Here is a 23,509-nt window from a genome sequence, read left to right as displayed (position 1 = left end):
TCTGACCTCGTCCAAATGAGCTCTTGGCTCTTCCGACCTCGTACCATATGAGCTCTCGGCTCTTCCGACCTCGTCACAAGTGCCATATGAGCTCTTAGCTCTTGTTCTAATGATTGACCTTGAGCTTTGTTAATGGTGATTGCAAATGCTAATCGAATTGGGAATTGCAATCTTTTAAATTGAAAAGGCAGATCCTTTGGAATCATGGGAATGCGAGGAATAAGAACAGCCTCACCCTCAAAAGGCCCTGTCAAGATTGTGGCCTCTATTAGGTTTTCCATTGTTTTTTTTTTTACGGCAAGTCGCGTGCCATTGCAAAGCTTTGGTGGGTTGATATTTCTTAAAAGTATTATTGGTACGCCTATTTTTAGTTGTAGCACGTGTGGTGGAAACCCTGAAAGATCTATGGAATTTAAAAATTCAGATGGATAATTAACCGCTTCATTTGGTTCCAAAACTGTGTCGACTGACTTGTAAAGGACTGCCTGGTCTCGAATCTTGGTCAAAACAGTATTGTTGATTTCGTGGACGTCTATATTTTTGGGTGCGAGAATCGCTCTTTCACTTAGCCATTTATTATTTTTATAATTTTTTAGAATATTCGGAAATACATTTTCAATCAATTAATTTTTGGACGTCACTAAATTACAGAAATCAGCAGGTAGTTGTATACGTCCTGAAATTGAGTCTATCGTATCATAAATGTCTTTTTGTTCCGACGTTAACTTGGAAATGTTATTTTGTACATACGACAATAGATCATTCGTACTGTAACTTTTTTCACGATCCAATTCTACACATGTCGAAACAGCAGCGATACGGTTAGGTGAAGGCATTCCCAAATCCTGAAGAGGTTTGTTTGCCATACGTACGCACAAATCTTCTATAATAACTAAAGTGTAGTTATAAATTTCTGATGTAAAATCAAAAGTCATATCTGACGTCTCTAACTGTTTTCGATGGAGTATATCTTCGGACATTTTTGACTTATATTTTTCCCATAACTCTGTAGGAGCTGATGGAGAGCAAGTTGTTAAAATGATGCCAAACAATGCACGAATTTGACTTGGGGTTGACGTTTTGCACTAATGGGGAATATGAAACAACCCACTGGTTATCTACTTCGATGGTGGTACCCCCCCGTTGCCATTGTAGGTTTTTCAGTCATTTTACAATTAGAAATTTCTCTTTCAACGGTCTTCTTACAATTAAAAATTTGTCTTTGAACGATATTCTTAAATACCTGTGTCCTGGTCGTCATTTATATTCCCTGTGTCCCGGCCGTCATTTGTGTCCCGGTATCCCAGTCTGTAATTTCTCTTTGAGTGTCCCGGTCGTTATTTATATTCCCTCTGTCCCGGTCGTCATTTGTGTCCCGGTCTGTAATTTCTCTTTGAGTGTTTTTTCTTTTTAGTATTTTTTAGTTTTTTACATTTTTTCTTTTTTCAGTTTTCTTCTTTATTTTTCAGCTTCACTATGAAATACATATCGCCGAACCTTTGTTTTTTTAACTAAAATCTGGTAGGCATTGATGACCTTATCCGAGTCAAAATCCCAAACCCAATCATCATCGCTATCATTTTCAGTTTTGATATGTTTTGACTCTCGCTGTCCAGGTGGATCTTCATCTAACTGCGCGGTTTTGCGTTCTTTAGCCTCAAGCCTGTTTCCTTGCTGTTCTTTTGATTCCTCGGCACGCTTTCTTTTCTGACTTTCTCTATCAGCAGCAAGTTTTTTGGCATAGACTCTTTGAGCATCTTCATCGGCTTTTGCCATTGTAAGTTCATCAGTCATTTTAAACTTAAACATTAATAGATTTCTACGTGAACATATATGTCTTAAATATCTTTAATGACGTCACCGTCATAGCAAAAATGACGACAACTAACTTCATGACGTCAGCTGACACAGAATCATGACGTCACCTAATCCACAGACAGACACACAGACAGACAACTTATTTTTATATATATAGATAGAAGATAGATATCTATATATATAAAAATAAGTTGTCTGTCTGTGGATCAGGTGACGTCATGTTTCTGTGTCGACTGGCGTCATGAAGTTAGTTGCCGTCATTTTTGCTATGACGGTGCTTAGTATATTGTAAAACACATTAATTTGGTTAATAATATACCATTTAAAACACCAAAATGAACATGCTGGAGTAGTCACTCGGTGAGAGAGGGTGTCAGAACGGAGAATGAAGGTCCCAGGTTCAAATCCTGGTTAGGCTAAAAAAGGTAAAAAACTAAAAACTAAAAAAAAAACTGAAAAAACTAAAAAAAGGCAAAAACTACAAAAAAAACTAAAAACTAATAAAAAAAATAAAAAAGCCGAAAAACTAAAAAAACTAAAGAAACTAAAAAAAGGAAAAAAAACTTAAAAAACTAAAAACTAAAAAAAAAACTAAAAAAAAGGAAAAAACTGAAAAATAGAAGAGAAAAAGAAAACTAATAAAATTAAAAAAAAAAATAAAAAAAAAATAAAAAAGATAAAAACTAAAAAAAAAGAAAAAACGAAAAAAAACTAAAAAAGCTAAAAAAAAGGTAAAAACCAATAAAAAACTAAAAAGAAAAAAAGGTAAAAAACTAAAAAAAAATTTCATCTAAAAAACTAAAAAAAAACTAAAAAAGGTAAAAACTAAAAGAACTAAAAAAGAAAAAAAAACTAAAAAAAGGAAAAAAACTGAAAAATAAAGGAGAAAAAGAAAACTAAAAAAATATAAATAAAAATAGAAAAAGTCAAAAAAAACTAAAAAGAAAAAAGAAAAAAACTAAAAAACCTAAAAAAAGGTCAAAACCAATAAAAAAAACTAAAAGGAAAAAAAGGGAAAAAATTAAAAATTAATTTCATCATATACCAATTCAAAAACGAATGTATACCGGGATGACGACCGGGACACAGGGAATATAAATGACACAACTACAACGGGGACGCCGGGGGCACAGGGGGATATAAATGACGACCGGGACACCGGGACACAAGGAATATAAATGACGCCCGGGACGCTCAAAGAGAAATCACAGACTGGGACACCGGGACACAAATGACGACCGGGACACAGGGAATATAAATGACGACCGGGACACAGGGACATAACTACAAAGGGGACGCCGGGGTGCACAGGGGGATATATAAATGACGATGGCGACTCAGGGAATGGTCGATTAGCAATCACCATCAACAAAGCTCAAGGGCAATCATTAGAATCTTGAGGTATAGATCTGAATACGGATTGTTTTCCATGGACCATTATATGTTGCATGTTCAAGAGTCGGTAAACCTGACAATCTATTTATATGCACAGACAATGGGACAGCAAAGAATGTTGTATATTCGCAAGTTTTACGTAGTTAAAAACATATATATATATATATATATATATATATATATATATATATATAAATGTATATATATATATATATATATATATATATATATATATATATATATATATATATATATATATATATATATATATATATATATATATATATATATATATATATATATATATATATATATATATATATATATATATATATATATATATATATATATATATATATATATATATATATATATATATATATATATATATATATCTATCTATCTATCTATCTATCTATCTATCTATATTCATTGTAAGTTCATCAGTCATTTTAAACTTAAACATTAATAGATTTCTACGTGAACATATATGTCTTAAATATCTTTAATGACGTCACCGTCATAGCAAAAATGACGACAACTAACTTCATGACGTCAGTCGACACAGAAACATGACGTCACCTGATCCACAGACAGACAACTTATTTTTATATATCTACTAGCTGTTGGGGTGGCGCTTCGCGCCACCCCAACACCTAGTTGGTGGGGGCGCTTCGCACCTCCCCCCCAAGCCCCCCCCCCGCGCGTAAGTCGTTACGCGCCATATTAGTTACGCGCCATATTAGTTACGCGCCATTGTAGTTGTGTCCCTATGTCCCACCTGTGAATATAGATAGATAGATAGATAGATAGATATATATATATATATATATATATATATATATATATATATATATATATATATATATATATATATATATATATATATATATATATATATATATATATATATATATATATATATATATATATATATATATATATATATATATATATATATATATATATATATATATATATATATATATATATATATATATATATATATATATATATATATATATATATATATATATATATCTATCTATCTATCTATCTATCTATCTATCTATCTATCTATATTCACAGGTGGGACATAGGGACACAACTACAATGGCGCGTAACTAATATGGCGCGTAACGACTTACGCGCGGGGGGGGGGGCTTGGGGGGGGGTGCGAAGCGCCCCCACCAACTAGGTGTTGGGGTGGCGCGAAGCGCCACCCCAACAGCTAGTAGATATATAAAAATAAGTTGTCTGTCTGTGGATCAGGTGACGTCATGTTTCTGTGTCGACTGACGTCATGAAGTTAGTTGTCGTCATTTTTGCTATGACGGTGACGTCATTAAAGATATTTAAGACATATATGTTCACGTAGAAATCTATTAATGTTTAAGTTTAAAATGACTGATGAACTTACAATGGCAAAAGCCGATGAAGATGCTCAAAGAGTCTATGCCAAAAAACTTGCTGCTGATAGAGAAAGTCAGAAAAGAAAGCGTGCCAAGGAATCAAAAGAACAGCACGGAAACAGGCTTGAGGCTAAAGTACGCAAAACCGCGCAGTTAGATGAAGATCCACCTGGACAGCGAGAGTCAAAACATATCAAAACTGAAAATGATAGCGATGATGATTGGGTTTGGGATTTTGACTTGGATAAGGTCATCAATGCCTACCAGATTTTAGTTAAAAAAACGAAGATTCGGCGATATGTATTTCATAGTGAAGCTGAAAAATAAAGAAGAAAAAGAAAACTGAAAAAAGAAAAAATGTAAAAAACATGACGACCGGGACACAGGGAATATAAATGACGACCAGGACACGCTGAAAAATAAAGAAGAAAAAGAAAACTGAAAAAAGAAAAAATGTAAAAAACTAAAAAATACTAAAAAGAAAAAAACACTCAAAGAGAAATTACAGACCGGGACACAAATGACGACCGGGACAGAGGGAATATAAATAACGACCGGGACACTCAAAGAGAAATTACAGACTGGGATACCGGGACACAAATGACGACCGGGACACAGGGAATATAAATGACGACCAGGACACAGGTATTTAAGAATATCGTTCAAAGACATATTTTTAATTGTAAGAAGACCGTTGAAAGAGAAATGTCTAATTGTAAAATGACTGAAGAACCTACAATGGCAACACCCGAGGAAGCTGCTCAAAACGAATGTATTCAAGCCGAAGTAGCTGAGTTGGTAAAGCGTTATGTTTCAGGTTCTAGGTCCGAGAGGCTCTAGGTTTGAACCTCGGCTTTAGCATTAATACAAAAGAAGAAAAAAACTAAAAAAGGTAAAAACTACAAAAAAAAACTAAAAAGAAAATATATATATATATATATATATATATTTATATATATATATATATATATATATATATATATATATATATATATATATATATATATATATATATATATATATATATATATATATATATATATATATATATATATATATATATATATCTTCTATATATATAAAAATAAGTTGTCTGTCTGTGTAACGATGACTCTGGTCAAACATTTTCAGATCAATTGCAGGCAATTGGAAACGGAAAGCTCCCAGTAGTGGGAAAGCCAAGAATATTGTATATTCGCAATTTTTACGTAGTTTGAAACACATATATAAATCTATCTATATTCACAGGTGGGACACAGGGACACAACTACAATGGCGCGTAACGACTTACGCGCGCGGGGTGGCGCGAAGCGCCCCACCAACTAGGTGTTGGGGTGGCGCGAAGCGCCACCCCAACAGCTAGTATATAGATAACAATGGTCCCAGAATTTATGAAGAATATACACCAGAATGTACGCCAGATAAGACATTGGTTCCTGGTGCAATTAAAAATGTCTGAGCATCTGGGAGGGGAGGCTCTTTTTAAAAATAACAATGGTCCCAGAATGTATGAATCTGGCTCATTTTAAGAAAAACAAAGTTGTATTTTAAGGGAAACTTAAAGGGTAGCCATTTCGTCTATAGGATAATCTTAGTTATTTTTAGTTTTTTATGTCAATCCTAACTATTGTTTAAGAATTCTACTTTGGATTTAATAATAATTAAGCAATCACAAAAATTGGTTTGGAATGATATTGAAAATAATTAGCCATCAAATATACAGGGTGGGCCAAAAGTCACTGACCCATTTTATTTTTAAATAACTTTTTTATTTTAACAGTTATATGCATGAAAATTCAGTATCATAAAGTCAATACGATGGAAACCGATTTTCTATCACAAATTTAATTTTATTCTTACCACAAATTTTTTTTTAGTAAGCTTTAAAAACTTGTATACTGTGAAAAATAACATCCTGCATATGCCTTTCATTTTCTTCTTCACAAATTGTAGCTATTTCGATTACCTCGGTCATAACCTTTTCCAAAGTTTCTGGGCTTATTTCTCTAATGATGTTTTCCTTTAGCTCCATTAAAGATTGCGGCTTGTTGACATAAACCTTTTCCTTTAGATATCTCCAAAAGAAAAAGTCTGGGCTCGTGATATCAGGAGAACGAGATGGCCAATTGACATCACCAAATCGAGAAATTATTCTTCCATTAAAACTTTGCCGGAGTAATTGCATGCTTTCTCTTCCTGTATAAAATAAAAATATTAAGAAAATAAAAAAATTAAGAAATAAAAAATATAAAAGGGTCAGTGACTTTTGGCCCACCCTGCAATGTTGCCATGTCAAAAGTGACTGCTCCCTTCGGCTTCACGTCCTATATATTTGATTCTTAAAACTTCCGTGTTAAAAGCAACGTTTTTATGGCACTTGGTATTAACCAAGTGACATATAGCAACCGCAAATTCTGTCGGTCTGTCTGTCTGTCTGTCGGTCCCGGTTTTGCTACTTTAGGCACTTCCAGGTAAGCTAGGACGATGAAATTTGGCAAGCGTATCAGTGACCGGACGCGATTACATTAAAAATAGTTGTTTCTAAATTAGAGAATTCTGAAAATTAGAAAAATGAGGTATTTTAAACTTACGAACGGGTGATCGGATCTCAGTGAAATTTGATGTTTAGAGGGATATCGTGTCTTAGAGCTCTTATTTTAAATCCCGACCGGATCTGGTGACATTGGGGGGGGGGAGTTGGGAGGGGGAAACCTGAAACTTGGAAAACGCTTACAGTGGAGGGATCGGGATGAAACTTGGTGGGAAAAATAATCACGAGTCCTAGATACATGATTGACATAACCGGAATGGATCCGCTCTCTTTGGGGTAGTTTGGGGAGTGGTTAATTCTGAAAAAATTAGAAAAAATGAGGTATTTTTAACTTACGAACGGGTGATCGGATCTCAATGAAATTTGATATTTAGAAGGATATCGTGGCTCAGAGCTCTTACTTTAAACCCGACCGGATCTGGTGACATGGGAGGGTAGTTGGGAGGAGGAAACCTAAAACTTGGAAAACACTTAGAGTGGAGGGATCGGGATAAAACTTGGTGGGAAAAATAATCACGAGTCCTAGATACATGATTGACATAACCGGAATGGATCCGCTCTCTTTGGGGTAGTTGGGGGAGGGGTTAATTCTGAAAAATTAGAAAAAATGAGGTATTTTTAACTTACGAACGGGTGATCGGATCTCAATGAAATTTGATATTTAGAAGAATATCGTGTCTCAAAGTTCTTATCTTAAATCCTGACCGGATCTGGTGACATTGGGGGAAGTTTGGGGTGGGGAACCTAAAATCATGGAAAACGCTTAGATTGGAGGGATCAGGATGAAACTTGGTGGTAAAAATAAGCAAAAGTCTTGCATACGTGATTTACATAATTGGAATGGATCCGCTCTTTTTTTTTTTGGGGTGGGGGGTTAATTCTGAAAAATAAGAAAAAAATGACGTATTTTTAACTTACGAAGGAGTGATCGGATCTTCATGAAACTTCATATTTAGAAGGACCTCGTAACTCAGATCTCTTATTTTAAATCTCAAGCTTAATTGGAGGGGGGCAGTTGGGGGGGGGGACCGGAAACCTTAGAAAATACTTAAAGCGGTGAGATCAGGATGAAAATGGATGGGAAGGATAGAAACCTGTCCAAGATACGTGACTGACATAACCGGACCGGATCTGCTCTCTTTGTTGGAATTGGGGGGGGGGTAATTTTGAAAATTGAGGTATTTGTAACTTACGAAAGGGTGACCAGATCTTAATGAAATTTGATGTTTAGAAGGATCTTGTGCTTTAAAGTTCTAATTTTAAATTCCGACCAGATCCTGTGACATTGGGGGGAGTTGGACGGGGAAACCAGAATTCTTGGAAAACACTTGGAATGGAGGAATTGGGATGAAGCTTGGTGGATAGAATAAACAAATGTCCTTGATACGTGATTGACAGAATCGTACTGGATTTGCTCTCTTTGGGGGAGTTGGGGGGAGGGGTTCAGTGATTTGGTGAGTTTGGTGCTTCTGGACGTGCTAGGACGATGAAAATTGGTAGGCGTGTCAGGGAGCTGCACAGTTTGACTTGATAAAGTCGTTTTCCCAGATTCGACCATCTGGGGGGCTAAAGGGAGAGGAAAAATTAGAAAAAATTAGGTATTTATAACTTACGAGTGGGTGATCGGATCTTAATGAATTTTGATATTTAGAAGGACATCGTGACTCAGAGCTCTTATTTTAAATCCTGACCGGCATTAAGCCTCTTATTTTCCTTTTTAAATCAATCTATTGATTCATAGAATTTTGTTAGAGCTCATACCATATGATCTCTTGGCTATTAGCTCTTCTCGCCTCGTCACAAGTGCCATATGAGCTCTTAGCTCTTGTTTGTTTTTATTGCTACACTATCTCTTCACATATGGCTTCCTCTTATTTAATACGAGCTGTCACCTAAGAAAGAGGTGAAAAGTAGGACGAATTATTAAGTTTGTTTATCACTCCTTATCGCAAAATTCATATTTAAGCACTTTTTGAGCTCTTAAAAATGACGGATTTTCAATTAAAGTATGAGCTATCAGTTGTTTCCCAACAAAATATTACTACGCTTTCTCATGCTGTTTTCTTGGTTGTTTTGACAAAATAATGCTACATTTTCTCAGTGCCAAATTTATTTATAATAAGGTTAGTTTAGGTTAGGTCAAAAACTGCTTAAATTTGTGATAGAAGCAATGATTATATTTGTAAAGAGCATAAAAAAAGGCATCAAGTGTTATGTTTACTTTCCTGGTAAGTCAATAACATGAACATTCATATATTTACCAAAAATTTACTGTCTCCAGTTTGCTTCTTACCTATCTACTACGTTTTCTCAGTGCTGTTTTATTGGTTGTTTTTGACCAGATAATACTACATTTTCTCAGTGCCAAATTTATAATAAGGTTAGTTCAGGTTATGTAAAAAATTGCTTAAATTTGAATTTGTGATAGAAGCAATGATTATATTTGTAAAGAGCATAAAAAAGGCATCAAGTGGTATGTTTACTTTCCTGGTAAGTCAATAACATGAACATTCATATATTTACCAAAAATTTACTGTCTCCAGTTTGCTTCATACCTATCTACAACGTTTTCTCAGTGCTGTTTTCTTGGTTGTTTTTGACCAGATAATACTACATTTTCTCAGTGCCAAATTTATAATAAGGTTAGTTCAGGTTATGTAAAAAATTGGGCTTCAAGATGGGCATCAAGTGGTATGTTTACTTTCCTGGTAAGTCAATAACATGAACATTCATATATTTACCAAAAATTTACTGTCTCCAGTTTGCTTCTTACCTATCTACTACGTTTTCTCAGTGCTGTTTTATTGGTTGTTTTTGACCAGATAATACTACATTTTCTCAGTGCCAAATTTATAATAAGGTTAGTTCAGGTTATGTAAAAAATTGGGCATCAAAATGGGCATCAAGTGGTATGTGTACTTTATTGGTGAGTCAATAATATGAACAGTCATATATTTATCAAAAATTTACTGTCTCTAGTTTGATACTTACCTAACGGATCTAGGCTTCAGGTTTCATTTATGCTTATTAACTTCTTAGCCTGTTTAGGTACGAGCTTAGAGCTGTGTTCCCAGGGTCTCAGAAATGTTAGATTCCATAGTTTTTGAAAATCATGCTGTTTCTCGTATGGTAATAACTTGTAATACTCTTCTTGCAAGCTTTTGCACTAACTAAAAGAGTAACGTAATAATAATGCTTTATGAATGTCATAGGGAGCAAGTTTTATTTCCGGTAATTTACCGTAAAGATAAGTTACAAGTGAAGGTGAATACAGCCCATGAATCATAAAGGAGGGGTGGGACGATAATGGTTTTTCCCTAGGGATACAATGATAAGAAACAGTATATTATCCTTGTATTTCTATTTTTATACATCTAACATTTTCATTTTTGAATTATTCCGTGGGACTTGTTTGAATTGCGGGACGGTATTATCTCACAAACATGCTTGTAGCGAATTATTTTTCGAATTATATTTTCTATAAACCTGTAATCAGGTCTCCTGGAAAGTAGGTCCTTTGTAGGCTTCAGGTGCTCGCCCTGGAACTCTTGTATTGGTTGACTGCAACCCTTCTTTTTTTTTCTTGATTGATCTAGGTAATGTTGATTTTCAGACTGACGGTGCATCGGCCTGTTTGATTATGTCCGAGGAAAAAGCCAAACAACTTGGATTTAAACCAAAGGCTTATCTTCGGGAGTTCGTCTATGTCTCTCAAGACCCTAAGGATCAGCTTCTTCTTGGGTAAGTTAATTTTAAAAACATATCCTTTGCTATATTTACACCCTTTTACCAGGGGGGGGGGGGCTTAGTGAGGTTTGATTTTTACAAGGACACTGTTTTTAAGGCATCACAATTCACAGGACCTTAATTTTATGTGATTATATAGTTTAGCAATCTATATAGAAGCTTCAAGGAGTTTGGTAACCTTGGTCGATCCCGAATTCTGGAAATTCTTGGTTATTTCCATATAAAAAAATAGGCTGTCCGCCTGTCACTCCCCCCCCCTCCAGATAAAATTTTAAATAATGAAAATTCAGGCTTGTAGTTAGAAATTCTGTTTTGTCTTCGGCATACTCATATAATTTAAAACTACCAGTAGCACAAAATAAGCTTTGTACAATCGTAAGAATTTTTAACGCCCTCTCTAGTAAAGTAAAGGAATTTAACGCTGTCAGTAGAAATTACTTAAAACATAAATTGATACTATTATTAATTTATTAGTTATATTGGTCCTATCTGATTTAGCATTTCCATGATTTAGAATTGGAAGTCCTCGTCAAACGCAACGTCAATTTGATTGTTTACTCTTCGTCAAAGTCCAAGGTTGTCGAGAGATGAACATTGGACTCGCTTCATTTTCATTGGAGTGACCTCCATCCCTCAACAAGGTATGGACTTTGACCCAATATCATGCGGCGTGGAAGTTTGCTGTTGCTGCCTTGTGCAACCTAAGCTTAGAAGGAATTAAGTCCAAGTTTTAAGTTTTTGACGTTCATGACAGTGACATTAATTTGTAAAAAAAAGTGTGCCTTCGGTGAGTGTGAAACCCATGGCCTCCTGTACTTTTACCACTGAACTTCTATGAGCTGTGCACTGCAAATCCAGTAACCTGTTCCCGTAAACACATTATATGCATCTAGGCCTGAGTTCTTCATCAAAATAATTTAAATATGACGTAGAGAGAGTCTATATAGTCTTCAACCAGCATTCTACGTACTCAGACAGTCTACGGGCTATGGAGTAAACTTCAACAGCAAGTAAATCGCAGATTTTGACTTTGCAGATGATATTGTACTGCTAGAAGACGCCAGTTTCTGAGAAGTACCTTATTTGAAAACATTTGTCTTCGAAGGATCCTCAAAATCAGTTGGCATCAGAAAATTACCAATAGGGAAATTCGGCTTAAAACAAACCAGCCCATAGTGACTGAAGTTATGAAGAAACGAAGATGGACATATTTGGGTGATGTTCTACGCATGCCCGAAGACAGACTGCCCTCAAGAGTGTATCAGTGGCAGCCTGAAGGAAGACGAAGACGATTCCGACCAAAACACACACTGCGGAGGCAGTATGATCGGGACCTGAAAAGGTAGCCTCGTGATGAATAGAGAGGCTTTGTCGACGCCCTATGCGCCACTGATGGCTCAGGAGGATCTAAGGTCTAAGGTAGAGAGTCAATCTGCCTTCTGCGTATTGCTAAATTGCATATTCGAACGGAAGATGGAGCAATCATATTTTGAAGATGGCAAATCGAGGAAAAGCAGCAATGGCAACGCTGTTCAGGAACAGTAATTTGACGGGAATAGGTGAGTTAAAGATGCACAAAAACGTGTTCAACTCAAAAATAAGGCCAATCCTCCACTATGGAGGGGAAGTATGGGGCCTAGAAGTGGCAAATTCATTAGAAACTCTACAGCTACAATATTATAAACGAATGCTAGGTCTGCACGCCACAACTCACATACTTTTCATCAAGGGAGATTTGGGACTTTTCTCAATGAGAAAACATAGACAGATCCAATTAATTAAGTTTTGGCTGAAAATACTGCAACGTCCCTCCTCAAGATTCATCAGAGCAGCGTATGATGAATTACTTACCCTGGGACAAAATCGTCATGGCCCTTCCATGTCAAAAAACTACTGGACAGCACAGGTCTATCGTATGCATCGAATGGAGGAGAGGGCCCAATCTCAAATCAAAAAGCCTTTCTGTCAGAGATCCAAACAAGGCTGGAAGACCAAGAAATTCGGAAATGGTGGAATGACCTTATCCAGTCGGAAAGCTTAAGTTCTTACTATAAGGTGAAAGAAAATTATGGTGAAGAGTTATATTTTAAATTAGGGATTCGAAAAGAATTCCTGAGGTCTTGGGTGCAGGTGCGAGCAAACTGTCTCCCTCTTCACAGTATTTGGAAAAATAGGTGTCACCCGGAAATGCGGTATACTTGTCCAATTTGCGGTGATCTTGATGGGCTAGACCATTTTCTTTTCAGGTGTCAGGGGCTAAATGAGCTAAGAGGGAGCTTTCTTGTGATGGATAGTCGTGAGCCCCTTCTTGGAACTTTGAAGTCGACGTCGAAAATAAATATTGTAGCAGCGGCAAATTTTGTCCGGAAGGGTCTTGTTATTCGAAAGTCGATTGTTACATAATTTAGTTTGTTTGTTGTTATATATGTATGTATACGGCCTGAATAATGGCTTTAAATACAGTCATTCATATATTCGATTTATTCGCAACACAAAATACCGTCTACAAACGAAGCTTGAGCAAGAAAATACAGATTTAAATAATAGAAACAAAAAAACACAACAAGGTCTAACATTTTAAACGACAAACATCAGTCATAATAAAATTCAATTCCTAGAAACCATAATAAACTATCCTATCAAACATGGTTCTCTATGTTTAACCCCTAAACGAAGAAATTTACACAACTGTTTAATAGTACATGCATTCCTCTCAGACATCTACGCAATTAACCAGCATTCACTCCCAAACACTCATCCAAAACATTCATTCCGCAACTCAGACTGCTCTTCACACTTGGATACAGAACAAAAAAAAATTGTCATTCACACATCCACACATAGGGCACAAGTGGGGGCCAGCCTCCAGCCTAAACTTTCCCAAAAATTTCTTTTTTTCACCTAGTTCCAAACTATCCCCTCTTACCCACGACACATTCTTCAAATCCTCTCTATTCATCCCAAATTTAAAATAAACCTCCTCCTCCCAACATTCTTTAGCTTGGGAGTAAAACTTGGGAGATAATAGCTCTTCAGTACAAGTAAATAGTTTTGAGTGCAATTTGCAGTTAAATGTATAATGCCGTTAAAATAAAAGGCGAGGACAATACTCCTATCACACTGGTTTACTGAATTCCATAAGAACATGAACTTGGTTTTGATTGGTGGATTAACTTTAATTCACCAATCATGGGCCAATAATATATAGAATTCTGTTGTGGAGGTTTGAACATTACAGTTTGAAATATTATGTTGGTACTTGTATTAAGGTTTCGAACTTAATCCGTAACGGTGTTGTTCCTTCATTTTTTCGTAAAATATGTCTCACGAGTTATCAGTAGCGACTCATTTCTTTCAGTTCTTTTCTCGTTCAAAAAATGTTAAGTAAACGAGATATATTATTTTCATTTATAAAAAATAGACCGATTAATTTAAAAAAAATAACAGTTAGTGCTTAAGAAAAAATCTAATCAAAGTGATTTAGTTTCAAAATGGTGTTTCTTACGGTTATCAATAGATCGATGTTACTGTTGATGCATAATTGTCGAATCAACATAGGTGGCTGGAAAATGACCGTTATTTTCTAACAATTTTTTCTATTCCAGGCCTGCTTATGCCACACCAAAAGTTTTAGAAAAAGCTGGACTTTCCATGAAAGATATCGACGTCTGGGAAGTTCATGAAGCGTTTGCTGGCCAAGTCTTGGCAAACATGAAGGCAATGGACTCAGATTGGTTTGCTCAGAATAATATGGGCCGTAAGGAAAAGATCGGATCTTGGGATGTCAACAAACTCAATCTGTGGGGTGGCTCGTTGTCACTTGGCCACCCCTTCGGTGCCACAGGTAAGGCTTTCCGTCGACATTTCTTGGCTTTTTTCAAAACTTGGAATTATGTTTCGTTCAGAAACTGATCTCAGAAACTAATAACTAGCCTGATTGATCAATCACCCTAATTACACTGTGTTTACTTCATTATTATGTTGAAAAAACACCAAACACATTGGTATTAGCAATTTTTTTAGGCCTCATTTGAGAAACAAAAAGAAAATAAAGGAAATAATTCTAATTGTGCCAAGTCGTGGCGTCCATTTTTCTGTAAGGGTCAGGATGGTGTCAACTCTCTAGATGACCAAAACTTGTGCATATTTCAGTTCGTAAGAATAACAATCCTCGTTTTCATCTACCCAAAAATTCAACAGTAAGACTTGTATCATAAGTTTATTGCACAAACTTTTTACTGATTTAAAATTTACACTGAATTCAAACTGATTTAAAATTTTGACCAATTAACACAGAATTTAAACTGATTGAGAATTTTGACCAATTCACACTGAATTTAAACTGATTTAAAATTATGACTAATTAACACTGAACTTAAACTGATTTAAATTTTGACTAATTAGCACTGCATTTAAAACTGATTTAAAATTTTGACCAATTAACACTGGATTTAAACTGATTTAAAATTTTGGCTAATTAACACTGAATTAAACTGATCTAAAATTTTTAGATTCCAAAATCAGAGATTAATATGACTAATGTAGTCAAACCCAAAACGAACAGAAATTACCCCAAACAGGAGTAGGACTACCGCCCCCTAAAGCTTCTAAATGCCAGAAGTGTTATTTGCGATTTACTGGAAACGATTTGTATTTTCAACTGTCTCTTTTTGTTTTTGCAATACTAACAACAACATGAACAAAAAATACCAAATAAAATACCTAAAATACACCAAAAAATACCTAAGGTTAAGGGTTCGTTGATGGTAGTTTTTGTTCGCTTTATCGTTGACTTATTATATGAGTTTATTTTTGCTCGTCTTTGCTTTTAATATGGCTCTTTAGTTTTCTTTGAAAAACTTTCAGAAATTCTATGCAAGGATGGACATGTTATCTGGTTCAGAACAAAATGATGTATCTTACGTTTTCAGAATTTTATCTTTGGACGAAAATAATAATTTATTTCCATAAGATAAATGGTTCCCGAGTTTTTTTTTTATTTATTCTACGGTTCAGATTAAAAAAATGTTCAATTGGGCTGAGTAATTGAATGTACAATTTCAGTTTCGTATAGATTATGCTTAATCTTGTAAATTGTCTTAAGACATTGTCTTGTTTTTTTTTGTATTTTTTGATTTTTTGTAAAAATCTTAAAGAATAAAAAGATGCATGGTCATTCAAGAGTCAAATTTGTATAATACAAAATCAAATATTAGTTAAATACGATGTAAAACGGTGTTTCCGATGGATAGTAATTTTGAGTGAAATGTTGGGAGAAAGTTTTTAGGTGAGGTGGCAGTTCAAAATTTCAGAATTCTGGCGAAAAATAAGTTAGGTTGGGTGTGACATTCTTAGTGTTGTTAGCTTGAAAGCTAAACGGCTAATATCTTCCAAAATCTATAATGAAAGTATTGAAAAGCTGAATTAGCTTCAGATTATTTTCCTTAATACATACATTATCTTTTATATGAAATCCTTAGGGTTGCAAGTTATGTAGCTTTGTACTGTTTCATGGGTCCTCATGCAATCTTATATGAGCTACACAAGCTACATAAGCGTGTGGCTTCTTCTTTTCATTTATGAGGCTAAAGTTGATTTTGTTGAAATTTTGTCTAGTCTGTATACTATTTTTGCCTTCTTGAGCTGCCAAAGCTACCTGATAACTATCAATTTCTTTTGACAGGTGTCCGTCTTGCTACTCATGCTGCTCATCGACTTGTGCATGAGGATGGTCAGTTCGCATGTGTTGCTGCTTGCGCTGCTGGTGGACAGGTAAATATTGATTTGGAGATTTTGTAAATTATTCAGTGACTTTTGCCAGTATCTATTGGTGAAAATAGAGTAAGATCGATTCTCATTAAGGGAACCGTCTACGACGATTCTTGGGAACAATCCGGTTTGCCGTATTTGGATAACCCCGAATTTCATCTATATGGCTCCATACTTTTCGACATAGGACTAGAATCTTCATATTTTTCACTATTGTTTTCCCCATCTCATCTTCATTTCTTTTTTCTCCTTATCGTTTGTTTCTCCTGTTTTTTTTTCTATCATTTATGATCTACACATTTTTCTGCAGAGACTAAAATATTCACTTTTTACTAATATTCCTATCTTACCTTCATTTCTTTTTTCTCTTCGTCTCTTTTTTCGCTGTCATCTTATCTTTTTATCTAGGAAATATGTCTATACACATTCCCATCTTTTAACTACCGAACAAACTTAAAGAAGACGAGAGAGCAAAAAGATAATTTTTAAGTCAGGGGAAAATCAAGTTTTTCTCTGAGAAGGTAACAACTGACGTCCTCTTGGTTACTCAGCAAAATCCTACAGCTAGTAATACAAATGCAAATAAAAAAATTGTTCGATTTGTTCTATATATCCTTTTTTTTTTATTTATTTTGCTTTACATTAAGCGGAACTGAAACACTTTTGTCAAAGGAATAGGATGCATCATATCTCTTTCTTTTTTTGGCTTTGCATCTTTTGTAAATCAAAATTTCAATGAATTTGATTCATTTTCTGCTTTGTTTTGAATTTTGACAGTTCGGTTTGGCAAGTAAGTTGCCTTGTCAGTAGCGTTATCACTTATTCATTAATTATAAATTATGTTTTATTATTAATTATTAATTTATAGTTAGTTAATTAAAAAGTTATTAATTGTGTGCAAACTTTAAATGCAAACATTCTCTTTTATCCAGGCCAACATTTTTTTTTTAAACTGGCTTTTTTCACCTGACGCTCAGCAAGGAAAATAAAGATTAAACGTACTAATAACTTTTATGGCTATGATTCTGGTTTCCTTTGTCAGAACGGCTGGTAAATAAGTTCAAAAGAGGTAAAGTTTTGTCAAAAATTTCATTTAGTCACTGTTACCCCCAAATGTCCAATGTGATATTTTCATATTTCTGAGAAAGGGGCCGAAAAGGGTTTAGCAAGCTGCTTTTGAAAGGAGGATAATCAAGGCAATCGAATTTGCTGATCTACAATGTCTTCTTCTCCCTGAGAACCACTTATTAAACAGTTTTAGTTTGTATCTCGTAAGAGTGAAACCGCCTAGTACGAACTTTCAGCGTGACTGCAATAATGTACGGCTGGAAAACTCAGGTTTCATTTTAAAAAGGTTTGCATTTTATTTTGAGATTTAATCAAAAAAAAAGTCTGCTGAAGTTAAATTAGCAGATAGAGTGGATGCTTGAAAGCATATACATCTTTTTAAGTCGAAAACCGCTTCAATGTCAACGCAAAATGGGATAGGCGTCGGTCAGGCACATACGCAGGAATTTTTGTCGTAGGGGGGCCCAAAACCTTCGAAACAGCAGATATAAAGTAGCACTTTTTTTTAATTTAGTAATGCAAAAAGCACGTATATCAGAAAATACAGATTAACTTTAATCTGTAGTATTGTAGCGGATGGGGGGGGGGCAAGAAGACTGAAGCCTCAAAAGTACGTTTTAGGCTCAGGTTATGTTCATAGCGATTTAGAACCAGTGATTAATCTATTATATCCCACTGAAAGGGAAATTTTAGGGTTAACAGTGCAATATGGGTGCTGTGAGGGGTAGTTCTTCTATTGCAAAATAGTAGATTTTAATGAAGAATGATAGTTTCCAAAATTGATCCATCAAAAGCTGTACTTTATCCTGAAAAAGGGGGGATAAACGCCCTAATACCAAGGATAATTCTATTTTGCTGTGGAAAGCAAACTCTCTTTACAAAAAAATAACAGTAAAACTGCTAATTACTTCAAAGAGGGTAAAAAGTTAGACAGAAAATGGTTTAATAATTGGGCAGTGACTTGACCGGATAATAGCATGCTGTAAAATCTTCCAAAAAAGGTTTCACGCATGTATCTAGATTCTTAACAAATATCCTACTTTTGCCAGAAATCCCAAGAAACCATGGGGAAATTGAACATTTCACAAAATTTCGGGGGGACCCGGGCCCGAAGGTCCCCCCTTGCGTACGTGCCAGGCCTCGGTCAAAATTACCCAGTTCTGTCCAAGAACGAATCTCTTTTGGAAAGTCACGCTCTTGTAATCATATACCTTCTTTTGGTTTTTGACTATTGAATTTGTTTGTAACAATGCCAACATGCTTTGAGCGTAGGGACTCTGGGTAGCAACTTTCTTAAACTGGAGCTTTGCCACTACGAAGGGTACCCCAAAGGAGGATAGAGTAGGGAATGATCAACGCTAGTCGGCGCTGATTGCGGCTCCCAATGTGAGTACAAAAGACCAGATCAATTTTTATCTAGAATTTCAGCCTTCACTCGCCAAAAAAAACAACTTTATTTTTGTTCGATTGGTTGATCGACAAATTTATTTTGCGCAACATACTCTCGGGATATGGGTACAAGTATGACTATCTGACACTAAATAAACCATAAACAAAGGAAGCATTAATTTCATACTATAGAAGTAATACTTTTAATCACATATTAAAATAGGAATGACGTTTTACAAACTTAGTTACACACCTTATAAGAATCTCCTACGTTTTCCATGACATTCCAAGCGAACTGACTCACATCGTCTTATGGTCCCAACATCTTATTGCCAAGGGCATATATAAGGTTTTTGTTAGTAGTGGAGGTATTTTTTTTGGAGGCGTTTTACAAAAAAAGCTTGAAAACTTATCAAAAATCTTTTATATGCATTTTTATTACGTTTTTACCAGTTGGAACAAAATTTCTGGGGGGTGGTGGTTTAGATCCTGTAAAGATTAAGGCCCAGTCGCCTTAATCTTCCTTTCTTTATAGGCCCAGAAAATGGAATCGAACCACAATTTTCATCCAGTATATTATTTGATGTACTATTCGTCAACTGAGTACCTAAAACTATCCTTGCATATTTCCACTGGAAATTGTTTAACGAATCTTCTCGGCCTTTCGAAGCGTCCACATTATATACCCATACCTGGTCACTGTGATTACCATAGCTTCCAATGTTTTAATTTTATTTTGCAGGCCTATCTTCCATGTCTGCAAAAAAAATAATATTTTTTGCGTTTGTTTAAATATCTTCTTTCTAGGGCTATGACTATAGCTACATTAGTTAGTCCATAAGTCCATATAATTATAGCTTCATTAACTACTATTAAAATGATTAGAGAAACAGCCATGATTTTAACCTACGCTATCAAAAATCTAAGAGCTGACGCGAAATGGTGCTTCTGAATTTTTACTCAACTTAGTATTTTGTTGTTAGAGTAAAAGATCTTACAGTTTTGTCTTCTGTGTTATTTATTGGTACCAAAATAGCTATTGAATATGTGTTGCTTCTTAACTTGGTTAACATGGGCTGTTACCAATTTCAGTCGCAAATGTTCATTCACAATCATGAAAAAAATTTGAGTCTGTAAGGTTGAAGGTGCCAATTGGGCCTTCGATCCCTCTGACCCCCCTCTCCCTCCACTGCCGACTGAAGTAGTAATATGGGCGTGCTGCATATTGTTTAAATTGAACTATTGAAAAGATCTTCAGTTTCAGCGGACAAGCAAGCTAAGTGCAGACAAAAGGCTAATTTGGGGGTAAAAAAAAACTAACTCAAATTTACAAAATTTTGGCGTTTTGATGCAAAAAAGAGCTACGTTCTGACTTCGTTCGAGCTATGCCTCCCAGCCTTTTCGGTGTTTAAGCAATAGCCTCACTTATTTCTAGTATTTTTTTTTTCATTCGTTTTCAGTTACTAAGCAGTTAGATATACGCAACACTTAGAATATGTTTATCATCTGAATTAAATTTTCATATTGAATAGTTTTCCGTTTCGTCTTAGAATTCTAGATAAGGAATAGAACATTGCACAAATATTATATCTCAAAATTGTGTTGTGTCTTTTCATTGTATTTAATTCCTAATTATATACATAACAGGTCTCATGTCTTCGTGAAAAAAAAAAAAAAAATGCATTCACGTTTTTGGATTTAATCGTAGATATGAAATTGCGCCAATCCTTCGTCGATAAGATCGTAACTCCCTTTATAAGTATTCCGTAAAATCGTCAATTCTAATATTATTAAAGAGGATCTGTTCAAAATGTTTTTTTTTAGGGTGATTCCCCAGATATGAGTATATTGATGTCTGCAAACATAAAAGGGAAGATCATGGATATGGGATAATCTTTACCCTGATGTTGTGCAGAGATTCCCCTCCCCCCGAAAAAATAGCTGAGAATACTCTTTTTCTTTCTTTTTTTGTCCAAGATTTGCAGTTTTCTCTATCTTGAATTTTTCATTTTTTTTTGTTTTTGGAAGAGCGAAAATATTTTTGACATTTCATGGAAACTTGTTCAAGGATTCTATTTAATTTGCCAGCATCTATATTTCGAACAATTGAAAATTAACTTGTCACTGTTATTTACCGTGTCATTTTTTTTTTTTTTTATCGTTTCATGGCGAAATAGTCAGAGGAGACATAAAGAAGTCTAGGCCTGCTGTGTCTACTACGTTTTTTCAAACGATATCCATTCTAAGCGTTTGTGTTATTATTCTTATTAGACAATAACGAAGATTTCAAGCATATACAAAAACGAAAGGAAAGAGCACAGAACAAGTCTTTGGGATCTAAGTCACTTCTTAGATTTCGGACTTCGTTAACCTGGAGTGCTAGAATAAGTTCCCATATAGGCGTACTCAGGTTCTCCGACTGCAAGCCTAGGTCGAGAGGGAGTATTATACGCCAAACAATTGAGCCAATATATATATGTATATATATCCGTGGATAAGGAATGCGTCGGGGTCGCGTCGGTTCGGTATTGCAGACCCCATTGCAGCTCTCATTAGGCCTCAGACGGAATTTTTAAAGTCAATTGAGTCCAGTAGCCTTCCCATCGTGATTCGTCCTTACGTGTCTTTGTGTATTTTTATAGTATCCAAGTTTTTGTTCCTTTTTGTTTATCTATTTACACCATTTGTAGTCTTGTACCGTTTTTCGAACGGGTAATAAACTCATATATATATATATATATATATATATATATATATATATATATATATATATATATATATATATATATATATATATATATATATATATATATATATATATATATATATACTGAATATACGGAATAATTTCTGTTCGTTTTAAGCTTTAATATCGCTCCTTACTTGCAGTCAAAAAACTAGTTTTATTTTTATTTTATACTCCAAGCATGATTGTTTCGATCACTTGTTATGTTCTTCGTTTTTTGCTTTTCTTTATTTTTTTGGCTTTGTTGTTAGGATAAGGGGATTTGGCGAAAAAGATAAGTCCTCTCACAAAGGCTTAAAGGTCTATTTGACAAAGAGGATTTACAAATGCAATTATCCCATTTTGCAAAGAAAAAGCAAACAGAGCGAAACAAACTAAAGACAGTGAAAAATAAAAAGGGTACTGGATAAAATGAATAAGAGGCCCAACTAAACATATTGAAGAACGATTTGACACAACTCCCGTAACATGGATTCAATGTAAAAAGGATCCTAGGGTTAGCACTAGTCCTACCGAGGGATTGTAGTCGGGGTGAAATGGCATTAATTGCCCAAGTAATTTTCGAGGTTTGACCTACAGACTAGGCTCTGCAAAGATGTTTAATCATGGTGCTAATACTACTGACAACTCACTACAGCACCAAGCCGTCTGAGGCCAACATAGCTACGCACGCTCCTCTATCCCAATCTTTTCAAAACCTCCCTCTTTATATCCTCCCAACAAGTTCCGATTTCCCTCAAAACATTCGTTATGATCTCCTCACACCCCATTTCCAATTATCAGTGAGTGAATTATGTTTATTGAATGTATTCTCTTGTCCATTTTTTTGTTTTTAAATTATTATGTTTTGATGTTATTGACTTATTTTTTTTTTACTCCGAAATACAAATTCTGGACATCTTATAGTAACTTTTTTTGTATAAATATCTTCTTACCCTTTTCAGCCTATGCTCCCTCCTTTTTCCTTTTTATATATACTCAAAAATATTTCTTTTTCTAGGGTGTTGGAATGGTAATTGAAAGACATCCTGATGCTGCTTTGTAAGAAATTGAAAGTTTTCCTGTTGCCTATCAATGCAATATGAGAATTGGTGTAGATTACAAGAAAGTTACGTTTTCTCTTATTTTTGTTTTTAGTTGTTTATATGCTTATAAGTCGAATATTAAACAAAGAAATTTCTTGGGATATGCTATTCTAATAGACATAAACAAAAACTAATTTTCGTGGGTCTACGAATTCTAAAAATTTGACCCTTTTTAATTAACCTTAACCCCTATTAATTTAAATTGGTAAGATACTTTGTATTAATAGAAAAAAAAAACAACTAGGCATAGAGTTTTAAAGATATTTGGCTATGCAGGTCCGAAGTGTTATTTTATTTTAAAACAGTTCTGCTCTAGAGCCATCCAAATTCTTTCCACTAAAACCATTAGCAAACCCAATTGCCCCTTTTGAACGGCGTGCAAATATGAGAGGAGTAATATAGGCTCTCCTCCTAGCTTCAGGATTTCTCAGGCTCTCCTATACTTTTCGTACAATTCCATTGTTTTCTGCAGTTTTACGAAATACCCCCCCCCAACAGAAAAATATCTCAACGTGTGTGCGTTCATGTG

The 23,509-nt window shown here is 34.9% G+C and overlaps 1 protein-coding gene across 1 annotated transcript in view; it reads left to right on the top strand.

The window, feature by feature from the left end:
- The window catches only part of LOC136034352 (trifunctional enzyme subunit beta, mitochondrial-like), a 61,192-nt gene extending 38,111 nt beyond the window's left edge, over nucleotides 1-23,081 (top strand). The window contains exons 7-10 of the mRNA XM_065715484.1: nucleotides 10,790-10,917; nucleotides 14,529-14,767; nucleotides 16,607-16,695; nucleotides 22,896-23,081. Coding sequence (XP_065571556.1) covers nucleotides 10,790-10,917; nucleotides 14,529-14,767; nucleotides 16,607-16,695; nucleotides 22,896-22,940 — 501 coding nt within the window. The 3' untranslated portion in view covers nucleotides 22,941-23,081. The remainder of the gene's footprint in view (nucleotides 1-10,789; nucleotides 10,918-14,528; nucleotides 14,768-16,606; nucleotides 16,696-22,895) is intronic.
- The last annotated feature ends 428 nt before the right edge of the window (nucleotides 23,082-23,509 follow it).

This window comes from Artemia franciscana, chromosome 13, assembly GCF_032884065.1.
Source record: "Artemia franciscana chromosome 13, ASM3288406v1, whole genome shotgun sequence".
NCBI lineage: Eukaryota > Metazoa > Arthropoda > Branchiopoda > Anostraca > Artemiidae > Artemia > Artemia franciscana.
This window is presented reverse-complemented; position numbering and strand designations above follow the sequence as displayed.